This window comes from Sminthopsis crassicaudata, chromosome 1 (genome assembly GCF_048593235.1).
Source record: "Sminthopsis crassicaudata isolate SCR6 chromosome 1, ASM4859323v1, whole genome shotgun sequence".
Classification (NCBI taxonomy): Eukaryota; Metazoa; Chordata; class Mammalia; order Dasyuromorphia; family Dasyuridae; genus Sminthopsis; species Sminthopsis crassicaudata.
Window position 1 is genome coordinate 241,110,464 of NC_133617.1, and position 19,223 is coordinate 241,129,686.

Sequence of the window (19,223 nt, forward strand, 5' to 3'; positions counted from 1 at the left end):
TCAAAGAGTTGTTTAAAAAATCTACAACATAAACAGTAAATGTATAAGATCTAGTACTTGTAAGTCTCTGTACAGTATATCTCTGTACAAATAAACCAATGCAACAATTTAAAAAAATGATTGAGATTTTTTTTGTAAACAAGACAACATCCTAAAATATGGACATGTAAAGTAATTATGAATGATTTCCCCCATTTTACATCCATATTTTAAAGTAGATTATATTAAGTTAATTTTTAAAAAATTAATTTAGTTCTTTTGAAAAGGAAAATAGCAGTTTTATTTAAACTCCAAGTACACCTTACAGATTTTTTTTCTTTTTTCAATAGTTGAACTATGAAATTTTAAGTCTTTCTCCAGGTTACCATATCCTAATTAGTAAGAAGTGAATCACTGTCAGGAACTCCAAACCAGATGACACAGGCAATAATACTCAGAATAGAATTTGATTTAAGAATCACAAGTTACACACCCAGAGAAGGAACACTGGGAAGTGAATGTAAGTTGTTAGAACTACTGTCTATCTACCCAGGTTACTTATACCTTTGGAATCTAATACTTAATGTGCAACAAGAAAATGATATTTACACACATATATTGTATCTAGGTTATATTGTAACACATGTAAAATATATGGGATTGCCTGTCATCAAGGGGCGGGAGTAGAGGGAGGGAGGGGGTAATTTGGAAAAATGAATACAAGGGATAATGTTATAAAAAAATTACTCATGAATATATAATGTCAAAAAATTTATAAATAAAATTAAAAAAAAAAAGAATCACAAGTTACAATTCTTTTAAAGTAAGACTAAGAGGGTAGTCATTAAAAGAAGGAATGAGTAAATAAAAATTCTCCAGAAGGTACTGGTAGATCATTCATGTATTTATATTTTTTTTCATGTACTATTGAGAGAAAAAAAAAATATTGAAGAGTTCATGTCATTCATGAACAGCTAGAAGTATCATTATATTAAAATATAGAGACTAGTTGCTTTAAATTTATTTACCTACTTTAAAATAATCCCATCATAATCAACTCTTTGATTTGACATATTAATGGAGAAGAGAATAATTATTTATTAAGCACCTACTGTGTATTATGCTAAGTGCTTTGCAAATATCTTATTTTATCTTCACTACAATCCTATGAGGTAGGAGATCCCATTTTACAGTTAAGGAAACTGGGGCACACAAAAGTTAAACATCTTGGCCAGAGTTACAAACCTAGGAAGCATCTAAGGCTTAATTTGAATACATGTCTTTTTGACTTTAAGCCGGGCATTCCATCCACTGGCTGCCTCTAATAGAACAGAGGAGCAATACAGAAAATCCAAACAGCAAAAATTTTGTTTTTGCTTGTGGAATGTTTCTATTTGTATTTGAAAACTGAAATATCCAATATTATTCTATATCTCAATTCAAGTAAGTAATGAAACTATATTATGAAAAATGATCTAGCTAACTTCTTATATTCCCCTTCTACTAAGTTTTCTGTAGATGCCTACTCTATTTAGAGAGAGACAAAGGACCACAAACTGGACTTTGACAAAGAACCAACCAAAAGCATACTTGATTCTCAATATGAAGTGGGTCAACTTTTCTCTAAGATCATTAAATATTTAATTTCTTCTTAAATATTCTAATTTCTTTCAAAATGAGGAAAATATTTCGTGAATTTTAAAGCATTATACAAGTCAATATCAGTCTGATTTCTGCTAAGGGAGAACAGACAAAGATTCAATTTGTCAATGAAAGAGTCTGTTAAGTAAAACACGATAAATTTAAAATCTTATTCAAATATTGTACAAACAAGTTTATCAATGTATTAGTAACTGATGAGATTGTAGTTCATTATCAATTATTTTAGGGAATTCAAAAGTGATACCTGATGAAGTCACCCAAAGAACACTTAATAATAGCCTCTTGTTAACTGTTGTAAGCAAGAAAGCAAATTCATAACATACTATCTAGGCATCTTTATGGTGTAGTATAATTTTAAAAGTAATGGTGGAAGCTCACCTTGAACAGGTTATTATTAACCTCTACCATTTCTTGTAACTCGCTGATGCTAGAGGAATGATGTTATAAGAATGATGAATGATGCTATCAGAATTCAGAGAAGGAAAAAAATCATTGTGGGCTAGTATAATCATCTTTTTTCTTTTATTTTCTAATACATATATTACCCCCATCCTCATTACCTCTTTCTGTGCCCAAAACATCCAAAATAGAAAAAAAAAATTAGACACCCATGATTCTTAAAAACACTTTATAAACCACTTTTAATCAAGCAATATTTCTTGATAACCTGAAAATTCAATATGTTCAGATACCTGGTTTTGATCCTTCAGGAACTGTTCCATTCCAAACCTGGTGTAAGAATTCAGGTCTATTATCATTCATATCAATGACATTGATAACAATGTCAATGGGATTCTCTACTTGATTTCCATTTATATCCACTGCATGTGCCCTTAGCTGTAAGAACAATCAGAAAACAATTTCACTAAACTTAAAACAAAATAAACAGAAACAAAACTAGTGAATAGACTTATTCTTATGTTGTGAAAATAGGGTGAACCCATGGCAAAAAAAAAAAAAAAAAAAAGAAAAAAATAACATTTTCCACCAACTTTTCATCATATTAATACAGCAAATTTAATAAGGATAATGCTAAACTTACGAGTTCTTTGAGTTTTTTTAAAGTATCAGATATTTTGTGTAATGGAAAAAGTGTAAGCAAGAAATGACAACTTGGAGAGGAAATATTTTTATGGCACCCAAAAATATTTCAAGTCTTACGAACTTTCTTTTGTTAAAAAAAAAAAAACCCATGAATTTTGCTTTTCAAATCTAGAAAATGCTGAATTCAATATACAAATACACCTCACATTTGTGACTTCATTGGGCTAGGAGAGGTCAAGTCTTAGCATTCCCTCTGTTAAGGCAAATTACACTCTGTTAACAACTTAGTACATAAGGCCATAAATTTGGAACTAGAAGAGGTTGAAGAGAAGTATAATGACTAGTCGAAGGTCATCCAAGTAATAAATAAAGAGAACTAAGATACTCTTTTTTCTAAAAACAACTCTTGGTCCTGTCTCTCGTTGAAATAAATTTTAGATAGATACCAGAGGAACTAGTGTCAGAAGTGGTCTTAAAACCCAGATTTTCCTAATACCAAGTCCAGAACCCTATTCACTATACAACACTACCTCCCATGTGAAATTTAATAGATGTAATTATAATTGAGTATTGCAACTCTGAAAATTAAATCTTTGCAAAAAAAAAAAAAAGTGAAAATTCAATGTACCATTCAACACAGAGGTGAAACAGGCTATCTACAATTATCATTCACCAAATATCTTACATGAAAACGTGCTATTTGCTCCCGATCCAAAGGCTTTGTCACTGACAGCTGACCGGAGATAGGGTTGATTATGAAGATACCAGTTGGAGGTTGGTCGGCTCCTGGTCCAGTCACACTGTATCTCAGTGAAAGATTTTTATCTCTATCAGATCTAATCTAGGGATCAAAAAGACAATCACATTAAACCAAGAAGAGACTAAATGAGCTCATTACCAAAAGTATATTATGTGAGCTCTCATGTCCTTTTCCAGGTGTAAAATTACTCTTTTCCTTTTTCTTTTTTTGTTCCCTTTCTTTGCCTCTCTTTCTCTTTATGCTTCACACACTTTTTTATTTCTCTTTCTTCCTCACCTTCTTCTCCCCCTTCCCCTCACTCCCCTTTATCTTCAGAAAAGTCACCTATAGAAAACAAACCACTACATTGAAACTCTTCATGTTTGTTCTCTTTTATATCCTGATGTTAAGCTTTGAAAGATGAAAATTTTCTCCTCCCCTCCCCCGCTGAGGCAATTGGGTGCCCAGGGTCATATAGCTAGGGAATGTTAAGTGTCTGAGGCCACATTTGAACTCAGGTCCTCCTCACTTCAGGGCTGGTGCTCTATCCACTGCACAAACTAGCTGCCCCAATGCCAATTTTCATAAAGAAGACTAGGTCAGTATTAACTTCTGGGAAAATTCTACCCTAGGAGAAATGTAATAATAGTACAACTTTATAATTTTTCAAAAGTATCACCTCCTTTCCTTGAGGTTTCTTGGATGTAATATTTTAAACTCAGAAATGTGTTACATTTCTTCATTATAAGATTTTAAATGATTTGGACGAAGCTGTTTGTCCATAATGATTCCAGCATCATCATTCATAAGGTTATCTATGTTCTTAGTGAAGCTAGAAGTAAAGCTTCTATGCATGTCTGTAGTGCTGGCACTGATCAGATCATTGATCACTCAACAAATATGTATTATGTCAGCCAATAAACTTATTAAACACCTACCACGTGTCAGGAATTAAGCTAAGCAGTGGGATATTTTAAAAAGGCATAAGACAGTCTCTGACCACAAGGAGCTCACAATGGAGCCCCTGCTATATTCTAGATACTATAATTAGGTACCCAAGATACAACAAAACCTCAAGTATCTCACTTTCTGTTGGGAGGCATAAGGACATAAAGCTATATCAAGCATACATGGAAGGTAAATAATTTTTATATACTTTGGAAGATTTGTGATTTTATTTTTTATTTATTTATTTTTTAAATTAATTTTATAATTATAACTTTTTTTTTGACAGTACATATGCATAGGTATTTTTTTTTAAACAACATTATCCCTTGTACTCCCTTCTGTTCCGAATTTTTCCCCTCCTTCCCTCCACCCCCTCCCCTAGATGGCAGGCATTCCCAAACATATTAAATATCTTATAGTATATCCTAGGTACAATATATATGTGCAGAACCGAATTTTATTGTTGTTGTTGTTGCAAAGGAATGATTGTATTTGGAAGGTAAAAATAATCTGGGGAAAATAATCTGCTCACAGTTTACACTCATTTCCCATAAATAAATGTTAATACATAAAAATAATTAAAAATAGCATGTGGGAGAGGAAACTAATAGTTAAGGCAATTGTGTATGTGTGTGTGTATGTGTGTGTGTATGAGAGAGAGAGAGAGAAAGAGAGAGAGAGAGAGAGAGAGAGAGAGAGAGAGAGAGAGACAGAGAGAGACAGAGACAGAGACAGAGACAGAGAGACAGAGACAAAAGGAGGGAAGAAGGGAGAGAATCAGAAAAGCTCCATGAAGAAGGTTCCTGAGATGCATATTTTTTTTTTTTTTTTCCTGAGATGCATCTTAAGGGAAATGAAGGTCAGTACAACAATACAGACATGGAAGAGGGAGGGACTTTGTGAAGAACTGGAAGAAAGTAAGTTTGGATTGAAAGTTATAATGCGGGAGGGAGAGTGATGAATCACCAATGAGCCTAGAAAGATGGGTTAGGGCCTGGTTATATAAAGTCTGTAAAGGTAAATAAAAGAGTTTAAAATTTTATCCTAAAGATAATGGGGAAATCATTGGAATTGAGTAGAGAGTCACATACATGGTTGGATCTGCATTTGGGGAAAGTACTTTGGCATCAATATTTAGGAAATACTGGAGTAGCAAAAAGCTGCAAAAAGAGAAATCAACTAGGATGTCATTACAACAAAATAGGTAAGAGCTGGGTGAGCCTGAAGGTGATAGCTGTGCAAGTGGAAAAAGAGGTGGAATTCAATTAATAATGGAAATAAAAATAAACGGTTTTGTCAATATCCCTTATAAACTGAATCAAGGAATCTTTTAGAAATGTTAAACCAGTTGTGCATGTGGACAGAATAATATTGGGAAAGTGATTTTTTTTTCCTTCTGGACTAAAAGAAGGTAACTAAAAAAAACAAAAATAAAAACAAAAACAAAAAAACACTTTATGCAAAATTAAGGAACTCAATGGCCTTAATAAACTCCAGCTACAAAATACAAGCACTTCTGGGAAGATTAAGATTAATCACAAGAGAACACTTGGAGGTAGAAGAGAGCTTTATAAAAGGAAATGGCAGAACAGCAAAGATAAAATTTCACTGATTTGGTACTTCTGTTTAAGGCTTAACTATCTGAGAAAATCATAAGGGGTAAATGAATATTTTAGACTCTAGATAATAACTGATAGCATGAAATTCTTTCACTTGTGGGTTTTTGTGTTAATCTGACAAAATAATTAAAAAAAATTAATCACAAAAATTGACAATCAGTACTTTTAATAAATTAATCACAAGCAAAAAAGGTTAAAGTTTTATTTTCAATTTAACTTAACAAGTATTTGTTAAGGACCTACTAAGTAACAAGTACTATGCTAGACCATTTATTTTCAAAGAGATTACAATTTATTAAAGAGAAATCTCTCATACGCGTAGGTGTGATGAACACATACCCCAGAAATCAGCAAATAATGGAAATTAGAGCTTGAATTTTTTTTAAATGATTGTTTAGACTTAAGTGGTAGAGAAAATGCTAATGGAGATTAAACTTAAAATTATGTCAGGCTGATAAACATTTAACAACATATCCTTAAATATAAATGAATATAAAATATATAATAAAATAATTGGTGGGTGTACAACAATTTGAAAGAGAAGGAACTTTTTTGAAGGAGAGGCATTTGAATTGGGCCTTGAATGAATAGAATCAGAAGTAAGAAGGCAGAACATTCCAAATATGGGCTAAATAGCCTGTGCAAATTTTCAAAAGCAAGAGACAGTAAAAAAATGTCATGTACAGTGAATAGCAAAACAATAAGTAAGGAAAACTAATGTGAAATAAATCTGGAAAATCAGGGTGGAGCTAGAATGAGAAGTATTTGAAAAACCAAAAAAAAAAAAGTTTATACTTTAATGAATAACAATGTTATACATCTTCCTTCCTTCCTTCCTTCCTTCCTTCCTTCCTTCCTTCCTTCCTTCCTTCCTTCCTTCCTTCCTTCCTTCCTTCCTTCCTTCCTTTTTTCTTTTTTTTTGCTGAGGCTATTGGAGTTAAGTGACTTACCTAGGGTCATACAACCAGGAAATGTTAAATGTTTGAGACAGATTTGAACTCAGGTCCTCCTGACTTCAGGGCTGGTGCTCTATCCACTACAACAACAAGCTGCTCCAATACTATGCATTTCTAAACCATGTACTTTCTTTGAATGGATCAGTACTTTTTCAGTAAAGATGAAAATATGTGCAATTTCTTATACCCATTCTAAATATGCAAAATAAGTAAAAATTAAACTTCCAACTACTATATGAAGTTTTCTTTGACATTCATATACATCTGCATTTATATCAATCTATTTCCAAAGTTGAAAAGGAAGGGATCCTAGTGTAGGGAATCTGACTTTGGCCGAGATAACTAAGGCAAGATGGATAAACTGCATATATACAAAATATTTTTGAGAAGGGAGAAAGTATAAGTAACTAGAGGAGTTAAAAAAGACTTCCTGTAGGAAGCAGAACCAGAGCTGAAATTTGTTAAAATTAATAGCTTCTGAAAAGTAAGGTAAGGAAATTGTGTATCCTCGTGTAATAATACAGAGATTAAAACATGGAGAGACAAACTCAAGGAAGACTGACTAGTTTAACACGGCTAGAATACAGAATGCATCTATGAGGGAATAAGATTTTCAGAACAGTCTGGAAAGTTAAATAGGAGGCAGATTATAAGGAAGAAAAGAATGTATATTTTATCAATAAAGGGAATAAGGAGCCACTAGAAATTCTTGAGTAGGGGCTTCATAAAATGACTTAATTTCTTTTTTGGAGGAAAATGATTAGCCAGCAGATAAATCCTTTTAAAAAATGCAGCAAGGAAGCAAAGATATATGACCTATCAAGTGCCCAAACTCCAAAAAAAAAAAAAAAAAAAAAGTAAATAAAAACCAAAAGTAAGTCTTCTTTTCAAAAAAAAAAATAATAATAATAATAATAATAATAATCTAAAATGTAGCTAACTTACCCTAACTAGCTCCTGAGGAAAAGGCCCTCTTGAATTTTCTGGCAAGTTGATTGGAGGAATGACCCAGTCTCTCTTTTGTCTTTGTAGGTAGCCATTGTGATTTGATGACTGCCTTGGAAATACAATTTCTTCAATTTCTTGAGGTTCCTTTGAATTAAAAAAGATGAACATTAAGTAACATGCTGCTATGGATATTAGAGCAAATAATATCTTCAGATATATCAATATTATTACGTATCTGTAACTTCATAACAAAACATAATGGCTAGGAAAAAAAAAAAAAAGAGGCATCTAAGTTTACCAAGGAGTAAAAACAGAAGAGGAAAATCCTTTTCTCTCTAAAGCCCCATAAAAATGATAAAAGTAAAACAAACAAAAATGACAACAACATTACTTAATCAAACAAGAGTTCAGATCACACTGTTGATTTGAATTGAAAGCTTAATCATAAGCAATTTATTCTGTGCCACAAATGTGTAAACTAGTTTCTATTTCAATAAACCAAGTAGATATTACTTAATATTGAGTAATATTTAATTGTTCCCCTTTATATATTCCTCATTAGTTGGAACCACAGTTCAGGTAATGTGCTACTGTACATTAAATTTAAATCTTGGTGTGCTAAAATATAATTTGAGTTCCAAGAGAAGTTTAATACATACTGGTAAGGAATGTCTCAAATATTTATGACCCTATTAAATCCCACAGAATTAATGCTGTAATTATTCTAAACCTATGTCAGCCATGATGGATGCTATAGATGACCCACTTTTCACACTGGACATTAATCTCTCTGGGATGCCAACATTTTCTTTCTGTTTCTGCAGACATTTTAACCATTATCACTTGCTGCTTCTGTGGAAGTATGCACATTAGTTGGCTAGCACAAATCTACTCAACAGAAATGTATCTTTTTAAGCCATTAGTCAGTAGCTTCCTTTTCCTTCACTAAAACAATGTCACAACAAATATTTAATAAAATTAGATTCAACTGAAGAAATCTCATTATCATGTGTGATAGCAAAAGCTATTTCCAACCTATGGTATAAATAAGTATAATACATACATAAATGTCTAACATAAATTCTTTCTCCACATATCAAGTAGTTTTTCAGCCTGCTTTAAAAATCTTGAAATTCAGAATGTTTGGGACAAAGGATCTTTCCTTCCTCATGTGTTCTATATAAAACTAGAAGAAACAGAGTATTCAGTAAAAATTATCATAACAGTTTGGCGAAGGAATTATTTATTTTACTACTGTGATGGGCTACAATTATTTTTTTCTTGGTTCATAACAGTTTCCACCAGAGGGAGTATAGCTTTCCTAAAAGTCTGGTTGGTATTATAAATAATTCACACTCTCCAATTTGATTATTAAGGAACAAGACAAAACCAATACTCCTTGCCAGGAATGCTTTCCTGCTTCTGCTGTAAATCTGCAATTCCCATCTAATAAAGTTGATGGATGATACCTTGCAAAGAATTGTTTATTTTGTGGTTATATTTAACTGCTTGAATAAATACTGTAATGCTTTCAAGAAATTTAAAAATAAAGAAACAACCACTGGTAATTTAAGCATAGCTATAAATCTCAAAATGCAAACAAATATTTCTAATACAACTTTTATATGCTTAAAAATTGGTCTAAATGTCTTGCAAGACTAAAATATAATGGCATGAAATTTTGTTGAAGTGACTACAGTCTGAAATTTATTTAAGTACTAGTACTCCATTAGTATAAGTGGAAGAAGTCCAAGTTATACTTCTTTAAATCAGATTTTAAGATAAAATTATCAAGGAAGATTTGCAAAGAGTACCTTCACCGGGTTGTCCGTGATTGTCGGATTAAGGCTAAGTTTCACTGCCATTTGCCACTTTTCCTGAGTTTCTTTGTCCTGGGCATATATCAGGAACTTAGCATGCTCTGTAGCAAGTGGAAAACTCCTTGCTGCATAGACCACTCCATCTTCATCCACTTTAAAATCTCCTGGTTCACTGCTTTCATATTGTACTTTCCTTTTTCCATTGCAGTTGCTGAAGTTCACTATAAGACAAACCAAAAATAGAACAATTAGACTTAGTCAGTGTGGCTATACATGTGTTTAATTTAGCTTTTATAAAAATGTAACCTAACTTTCATCTTCCCCAAATACTTTTTATCTGTTGTCTAGAAGCAAAGAATTCTTGGATAGAAAACTGGGCCTGAAGTTCAAATCCAGCCTGTGACCTTGATAAAGTCTGCCTCGGTTCTCTCAACTATAAAATGGGAATAATAATAGCAGCTACTTCTTAGGGCTGTTGTAAAGATCAAATGAGATTATATTTATAAATGCACTTGACAAAGTAGCTCTATATAATAGGTGTTATGTTTGCATATTCATGACCTTCCTTCTTCCAAAAACTAAACTTTTATATTTTTAAATTCTATTTGTCTAATTCAGATAGTGTTTTTAAGTTCACTGCTGGCATACCCAAGAACCATACAGAAATAAGATGATTCAATCTAAAGTATATGTACCACTATAAATCTTCATTAAGAGCTAGTTGAGAATTTAATCATTTCAATTTTATGTAGTTTTTAACTGTCTCCTAACTGGTTTTCTTCTAGTCTTTCCCCCACTTTGGCATGTATGGTATACAAATGACAAAATAATCTTCCTGGAACACTACTTTCATCTTGTCACACTACTCCCTGCTGAAAGCCCCATAATGAATCCCAATTGCTTACCAATCAAATCAAGCCAAAACTTTTCAGACTGGCCTTTTTTATTGTTGATTGCTTTTTTTTTTTTTTTTTTTTTTTTTTAATTTTATATCCCGACCCTTCTCTGTGCATCCTTATTGCTATTTTCAAGAAAAATGATCTTTTGCAGACTCTTCATTGTCCTTTATACAATCCTCACTCCTTATTATTCATTATCCCACTGCTTTGAAATGGACAGAACAAAATTCAAATACATTTTAGGCTAATGAACTTCAAAGGCTCAACCAATTTCTGCAATACAGTATCAGTAGGTTAAACTTTGAGAAACAAAGTATCAGGGAATTAATCTAACATCTACGAGGGCTAAAGATATAAGGAAGGGATGATTAATAACTTCCTTTCTTTGGCAAAGTCCAGGGGCTACTAAAAATTTACAGAATTCCAAGGATATAAGTTGATAATTTGAGTTATTGATATAGTTACAGCAAATAACATTTTAATCTGAAAAGACATCAGAAATGGATATGAAAAACTTCACAAATGTGTCTCCAGACTAAAGAAATTGTCTATGTCATAACTTTTCACACTCAGCACACAACCTCCCATCAGGGCACGGTCACAATTCCTAGAATGTCACTTCACGGTAAGACAAAGTAACTAAAAAATAACACAAACTTTAAATTTGATATCTGCATAAACAACTCATTGTTCCTTAAAACAAGAACCTATAGGGAAGGTTTATCAGTGACCAATGACACCTTAATTTATTGTGCCATAAAATACTGATTTAATTTGGCAAATTAAAACTATATTGAGGAGTGGGATAAGGGGTAGAAGAAATAAACTCCCAGTTTATCAGTGCTAATGAGCAAAAAACAGCTCTATGGAGTCTGCACTGTCTGGTTTAGATACAAATGTCAGAGTGAAATAGAATGAGGAGGCAACTCTTTGAGATAAACTCATTTGCAAATAAGGAAGAGAAAATAGGCCTTTTTTTCCTCCCTACACAGGGGTCGGGACTGGGTGAGCCCCTCCCACAAGTTGTCTGAATGCTAAATATTCCACCTCAGTGAGTCAGACACTGGGAAAACACTAGGGGAAACCAGTGTCTTGCCAAGTCATTTGAATGTAAATTAGGATTTCCATGGCCACTAACTCTAACCTATAATCAATGGAGAATGATTTAAATATTCTTTAATGTTATTATGTGGGTGTTTCACTTGAACTAGTCCCAATTCAGTTTAATTTTAAAGATAAATTAATACTGAATTATCAGTCTAGATTTTTATATAATTTCTAATGATTCCATTGATATATAAACAGCCAAGTCAAACACATGATTCAGAAATGAATTTAATAACCTAATAAGCTTCCAACAAATCATTTCCTTTCTTAAGGCAGCTAGAGGACAAGTGGATAAAGTGTCAGGCCCAGAATCGGGCCAATATGAGTTCAAATCCAGTCTCAGATACTTACTAGTTGTGTGACCCTATTGTTTAGTTTCTGTTTGCCTCAGTTGCCTTATGGGTCAAATTACAATAATAATAGCACCCATTTCCCAGAATTACCTAAAAAGATCAAATAATTGCAAAGAGCACTTCAGCACTGTACCTGGCACATAGTAAATAGTATATGAATGTTAGCTATTTTTTCATTTCATTTTTCCTTCCTACAAAAAGCAAATTTACTGCTTTTATGCTTGCTTGTATGTGTGAGTATGTGTGTGTACACATATACACATAGGTGTGTATATATATGTGATTTATGAAAATTCACATAAGCAGCTTTTTACATCTTTAATACACACCTGCATTATATTTCAATGCACTAGAAATTCTCATATTTAAGCTTAAACCATATCTTTTTCCCCCTCAACCATTTTGCAAATAAATCAATATAAGTAGAAACTTATATTTCTGTATCAGCTTTATTAGACACTTGAATAAGTTAATGTTTACTATTTTTAAAGAACAATAACTACATAATCTCTTACCAATGACAGGGATTCCTAAGGAAGTTGGGTTTTGTTTTTTTTTTTGGTTTTTTTTTGCCCCAAACTTTCCCACTGTTCACTGTTACTGTGACTAAATTTCATGATTCTTAATTTATGTAAATGAGAATGGTATGTCCTAGGCATTGTTTTGGACACTGGAGATACAAAGACTAAAATCCTCTCTTTTTTTAATTATAGCTTTTTATTTACAAAACATACACATGGGCAATTTTTCAACATTGACCCTTGCATTATTCCAACTTTTCCCCTCCTTCCCCCCAACCCTCTCTCCTAAATAGCAGATAGTCCAACACATGTTAAATATATTAAAGTATATGTTAAATCCAATATATGTATACATATTTATACAGTTATCTTGCTGCACAAGAAAAATTGGATCTATAAAGAAAGAAGAAAACCTAAGAAGGAAAACAAAAATGCAAGCAAACAATAACAGAAAGAGTGGGAATGCTATATTGTGGTCCACACTCATTTCCCATAGTTCTCTAGGGTGTAGCTGATTCTCTTCATTACTGAACAACTGGAACTGGTTTGAATCATCTCATTGTTAAAGAGAGCCACATGCAACAGAGTTGAAAATTCCCTCTTAATTTTAGCTAAAATTCTCTTGAGAAAAAACAAAGTGTACACATAAATGAATTAAAAAAAGGAAATAAGGATGACATGGATCTGAGGGCAAGATCATATAGAAAGAAATTTGAATTGCATCTTGAAAGAAGGGCAAAAAAAATGGGAGAGTGCTATATTAATCTTTTAGTAAAAGTGAACTCAGTACTTAAAATACTAGAATAATAAAATCTGAATTAAAATCTATTAAATAGATTTTATAGAAAAACTTTAATTAAGTAATCCAATCAAACTACATTTTCATTTAGTCTCCATTCCCCATATAGCTACTTTATAGAACTGCATTAAACTTTACTAAGAAGATTAACATAAAAATAATAGATACAATTTTATAAAATTATCTAGAAACAAAAAGTTTAAATTAATTTTACTCACAAAGTCACTGAAATTAACAAGCATCCATATATCATTTATATGATATGGGAAAAGTTTAGAGAAAGTTGATTTGGGCTAGTGATTTTATAGGTAATAGTGAAAAGATAACTCATATGTAACTCTCTCAATTTCTTGAACACTGAGGAGTTAAATGATTTGCCTAGAGATTGAAACTTAGAATGAGTAAAATCCAAGAATTGAACCCAAGTCTTTCTGACTCCAAACCTAGCTAGCTCCCTATTAGTTATACCATGTTGCCTCTATGAAATACATTAGCAATTACAAACGGTATTTTTATGAAATATATAAATGCTATTCCTTAGAATTGCACATATGAAAATATGATTTATATTTTATATTTGAACTTTTTAAAGCAGTCTATTCAGAAATGTTTTCAGGAATTTTGTAAAATAATTTTGAACATGATGATAACAAATGACCAAGACCGGCAGAGGTTATTTATTTTAAGCAATAGTTGATTTTTCATTGCAATGACTGAAATAATTACTGCATTTTTGAGAATGCATGCTAGTAAATCAATTTCCTTTAAAATTATTGAAAATTTATTTTCCTTTACCCTTTCACTGAGACTATTTGTTTCACTAAACTGAGTGTTTTGGAATATTTTCCCCAATGGATTCTAACAGAAAATTATAGCTTGGTTAAAAATGTTTAGTATGTGTGAGAGCTGGGAAGCAAAATAATCTGGGTTCAAATTCTTATTTTTGTTTTTATCACCTGCATGACCTCTGGAAAATTACTTAATCTGTGGGTGTCAGCCTTCCCATCAGGAAAATAAGGGAGATTGGACTACCATGTTACGAAGATCTAGCTTAAATTATCCAACCCCAGACAGAAATTAAATAAGTAGATATTTGTCCTATGTTCTCTTAACACTTTCTTTGCTGTTAATTCTTTGCTGTTAAAAGAATATTTAAATTTTATATCTCATCATTACTTTGAAGGTGCTGATATTTTCTCATGCTTCAAATCACACATTCAACAAGGTAATTAACTACTTAGGCAGTTTTCACACTATAAAAAAAGGCCAAAATAATAGTTTCCTTAGTATTCTCAGATCATAGGGATCAAAAGCAAGGCAAATGAATTTAAATGCGAAGAGTTTTTAATGACCAAAAATCTTAGAAAGTTCAGTTTTAGAAATATTACTCTACAGATTTATTGCAAATAGGTGGACCAGAGTTTTAGGCAGGAAGTCAAGAGCACTGATCTTCCTGAGTTCAAACCTGATCTTAGGCACTTACTACCTATGTAATTCTGGGCAAGTTACTTAACCCTGTTTGTCTCAGTTTCCTCATCTGTAAAATGAGCTGGAGAAAGAAATGAACAAGTATTCCAATATCTTTGCTAAGAAAACTCCAAACGGGGTCACAAAGTTGGACATAATTGAAAAATGACTGAACAATACCCTAGAACATTATAAATTCTAATCACTTAATAGTGATCAAAATAGTAATAGGTCTCAACTATTATACACTATCTTCTTAATACTCTCAATTTCAACAAAGCAGTTAAAAGAAAAACAAAACAGTTATTAAGCATTTACTTATATGCAGAGTCCTAGGATTAGACCTGGTGGTGAGAATACATAGATTTCAAACAAGATACAATACGGTATTTGCTTTCAAGGAGTTTATAATCTAATAGGAAGATTTGATACTAGAAATCAATAAAATGTTAAGATAATTCGAGATGTCTACACAGAGCTAGAGGAAAAGATCTGAGTTTTATTTTAAAGCTAATTAGATTTTTTTAGCAGAAGGAATTGTCAGAACGGAAAACAAAATAACTAATATTTGAATGGAGTTTTCAAGCTTTGAATGTGTGTGTGTGTGTGTGTGTGTGTGTGTGTGTGTGTGTGTACATATACATATGCATTTTCTCATTTTATCCTTACAACAACTGTATTTTACAGATGAAGAAACCAAAATTAAGAGACATTCTATGGCTAGTAAGCATACCATAGGTAAGATCTAAACTGAAGTCTTCCTGATTTTAAGGCTAATTTAAGGATATGGATATTTAAAAGGAAGCAGTTTGTATGATGCTTCAAGTATCTATTCATGCTCAAATAAAGCTAAGTAGCAAAAATAGCAAGGAATAAAGCTAAAAAAAAATGTAGGGCGGCACCCAATTGTGAAAGCCTTTGAACATCAAGCTATTTTGTTCATTTTGTTAATTAGAGAGGCAGTTGAAGGATTTGCGGCATAGAAGTGACATGATCAGATTTTTAAATTAAGAAGATTACTCTAGCATCACTAGTAAGGATGAAACCTGGAGTAACCCAGGTTTAAATGAGAGCATTTAAAGTTTCTAAGCTCAGCTCAAATACCACTTCCTCCATGAAGATTTCCTTGATTCTTTGAGGGAATATAGAAAGAGAAAAGAATGGCTAAACACCCGAGATCTTACACAAGATGATGGTAATTAATTGGAAATATGAGGAAAAAAGAAGTGTCTAGAATAATATATAATTTCCAACAATAGATATGTAAAAAGTTCACCAAAGATAAAATTGTGCCAAAAATAAAATTGTGTTAAAACTCTAACAACAAAATAATTCTTTAGTCTTTGCACCTCATACAAAAGTTACTGTGATCAACTTTCAAAACAGTATGCATGTAATACATTATGAAAATAATTACTTTTCCTCTCTAGGGAAGAATATATGACTATCATCTGTTCAAGAGATATAAGGCCAACTGAAATATAATAGGAAAATAAATATTAACAGGTTTTTTTTCTTTCTAAAGGTAAGATTCCCACCCTAATCAAAGTAGCAGAAGGGATGACATAAAAGAATGATTATGCTACCAAAGAAGTATGAAGTTCACATATTCAACAACACAGTAATGTGATGCATCAAATTTCTTATATTAAACTGTTGGAGAAACAGAAGGGTTATTGCCACTTTTCCTGATATGCATTCTAATAACTCCAAATTTTAAAGCTGCTATCCACTTCATTGATATTCTTCCTCCAGGCATCTGTATGTTATGAAATTCAAAGAAATACCCCCATTTTGACAGAACTGAGCTAAAAATATATAAAATTGTCAGTGCCCAGGAAGAACTATTCTCTTTGGACAAAGAGCGCCCATTAACAAATTACACTGAAGTATCGCTTTCCATAATTAAATTTCTTTGACAGAGCACAGGTTGTTGCATAGCTGCTTTTCCCCAGCTGCATGGCTATTAGTCTTTGAAATTCGATTCAGCTGTACTTGCTTCATTTTTCAGTCTACTTTGATGTCAATGGAGGGAATCCTGATTTTCAAAGTTCCTCTTAAAGTATTAGCTGAGACTCTTATGCAATAGGGAAAGGATCATGTGGAAGCAGCTTTGTCTTATCCTCATAGATATCACCAAAAAAAAAAAAAAAAAAAAAGGAGTCCCAGTCAAGTCCTAAACCAGACATAGTATTACTTGAAAGAGTTAAATTTCTCCCTGATTGCTTAATTTACTGGGTGACATGTCATAAAAGAAGGGGAGAAAAGGCATTTGGCATTTATGGAAAACTTGACTAAATATGATCATATTATCTAAAAATTACCCCCCGGAACTTTCTACAACATTAAGCCTGAAATTGTATAGAAGTACAGTTATTATAGAGCTATTTTTATAGACCTTTCATGTACACATCTCTTCAATCACATCAACTAAATGAAATAATGTTATCACCAATACAAAGGAAATCACATCAGCTCAAATTAAAGTATATTCAGTTAATGAAACATTTCATAAATTGCTTTGAGGACTAAGAAAATTGGGTAATACAAGCACCATGTTAAGGTTCTTAGTATGTCTACTCACTAGTAAGTTCAGTGTTTACCATTTTAGCAAAAAGAAAAAAATTTAGGTGGGTTTATTGTAGATAAAAAGTAATGTTCTGAACTTCTTAAAGATGGTTACAATAATGCAGAAGAACTAAATTTTTAAAAGTTAAAGATTCTCAATTTTTTATTTTAATGGAGAAAACCTTTCCTTTTAATATAGATTGAGTTTGACACATAGTGGCTATGTGATTCTGGAAAAGTCATTTATGTATGACTTTTCAATATTATAGGCCAAAGGTGTCAAACACACTGAACACCTCTCAACACACCCCAGCAGACTGAACCAGATTAAAATGTAATTGGTAAATATTTTTTTTAAATAAATAAAATACAATAAAGCACAGATAAACACTACATTTTAAAACTAAGTCAATATGTGGCCTACAGTGTTCTATATGTATGGATCAGTGGCATTTTTTTCTATTTCAATTTGACAGTACAACTGTGGGAAGTTCTGAAACTATAAATTGTAGAGTATGTGCTAACCTACTTTAGCAAAGGGAATTTCTTCACATGAAATTATCTAAACCAATGGAATGAAATGTCCAGTCTTTATCCACTATGCCTTTCATGAACAAATGAACATTGTAGGTTATTCTATGTCAGGCCTATAAGTCAGAGACAAATATAGAAAATTCTATCTACAATGAAGGAAAATATACAAAACATATAATCAGCAAAAAAAAGTATATAATATCAATCACTTCACTCTTCCTAGGTATTCTATTCAAATAACAAATGTTAAGAGAACATACATAAATTCCATGCTACAACAAATTAGGATTCTTAAAAGATTCTTAATACATCTTTCTTCTCTTATTGGAGACACTGAGTAACCAAATCAAGTATACAAATTCTATTTAAATATTCATTAAGACAATGGAAAAAATTTAAAATATTGGGACAAACTATTAAAATGGGTATTTATAAAATGAACCAAGAATGAGATGAATAATCATCTGGACCATAAGAAATAGCTGACAAAATTTACCAAATTCTCTTTTCTATTAGGCCAAATCATGATTTGTTAGTAAGCTGTTTGAATGGAATGAAGGAATTCTGTTAATAAACTTTTTTTTTTCATTTCCAATCTAACTCATCCCGTTTCTTAGATAAAGTCATAATAACTAAAAGTAAGCCAATGAAGAATTTTAAAATAGTTTCATCAATGATGAATCCATCAAACTATGTGTAAGGCCTGTTCCCAAGTTCTCAGGATGCAAAAGAAGGCAAAAGCTGTCCCTGTCCTTAGAAAGCTCATATTTTAATAGGATGGACAAGATATATATACATATATATATATATATACACATACACACACACATATAAGTACAATAAAACAGATGATTTTCTTAGAAGAGGTACTGAAGTACTTCCCACTGAGGCTTGAAGGGAGCCAGGGATAATAAGGTAGTGAGGATAGGAGGATCATTCTAGGCCTAGGGGACAGCAAAGAGATGAGATATAGAGAGTCCTTTTTTGAGGAACAGCAAATGTAGTTGGATTAGAGAGGAATGGAGGACAGCAAAATGTACATTAGAAAGATAGAAAAGGCAAAAGTTTCAAAGAGATTTAAAAATCAAACCAAGAGATTTATATTTGTTCCTAACGATGATAGGAGTCCCACTGAAATTTATTGGGGAGGTTCTAGGGGAGAAGTAGTTGTTTCACAGTCAGGCCTATGCTTTGGATAAATCACCATGGCAGCTTAGACATTACATTAAACAAGGAGAGATTTGAGGAGAAAGACCAATT

General features: G+C 32.1%; 1 protein-coding gene across 1 annotated transcript in view; it reads right to left on the reverse strand.

The window, feature by feature from the left end:
- CDH2 (cadherin 2) overlaps window positions 1-19,223 on the reverse strand; it is a 250,117-nt gene that overhangs the window by 60,335 nt on the left and 170,559 nt on the right. The window contains exons 3-6 of the mRNA XM_074277065.1: window positions 9,710-9,936; window positions 7,893-8,039; window positions 3,371-3,526; window positions 2,334-2,478 (exon numbers count right to left, since the gene is read on the reverse strand). Of these exons, the coding sequence (XP_074133166.1) occupies window positions 2,334-2,478; window positions 3,371-3,526; window positions 7,893-8,039; window positions 9,710-9,936 (675 nt within the window). The remainder of the gene's footprint in view (window positions 1-2,333; window positions 2,479-3,370; window positions 3,527-7,892; window positions 8,040-9,709; window positions 9,937-19,223) is intronic.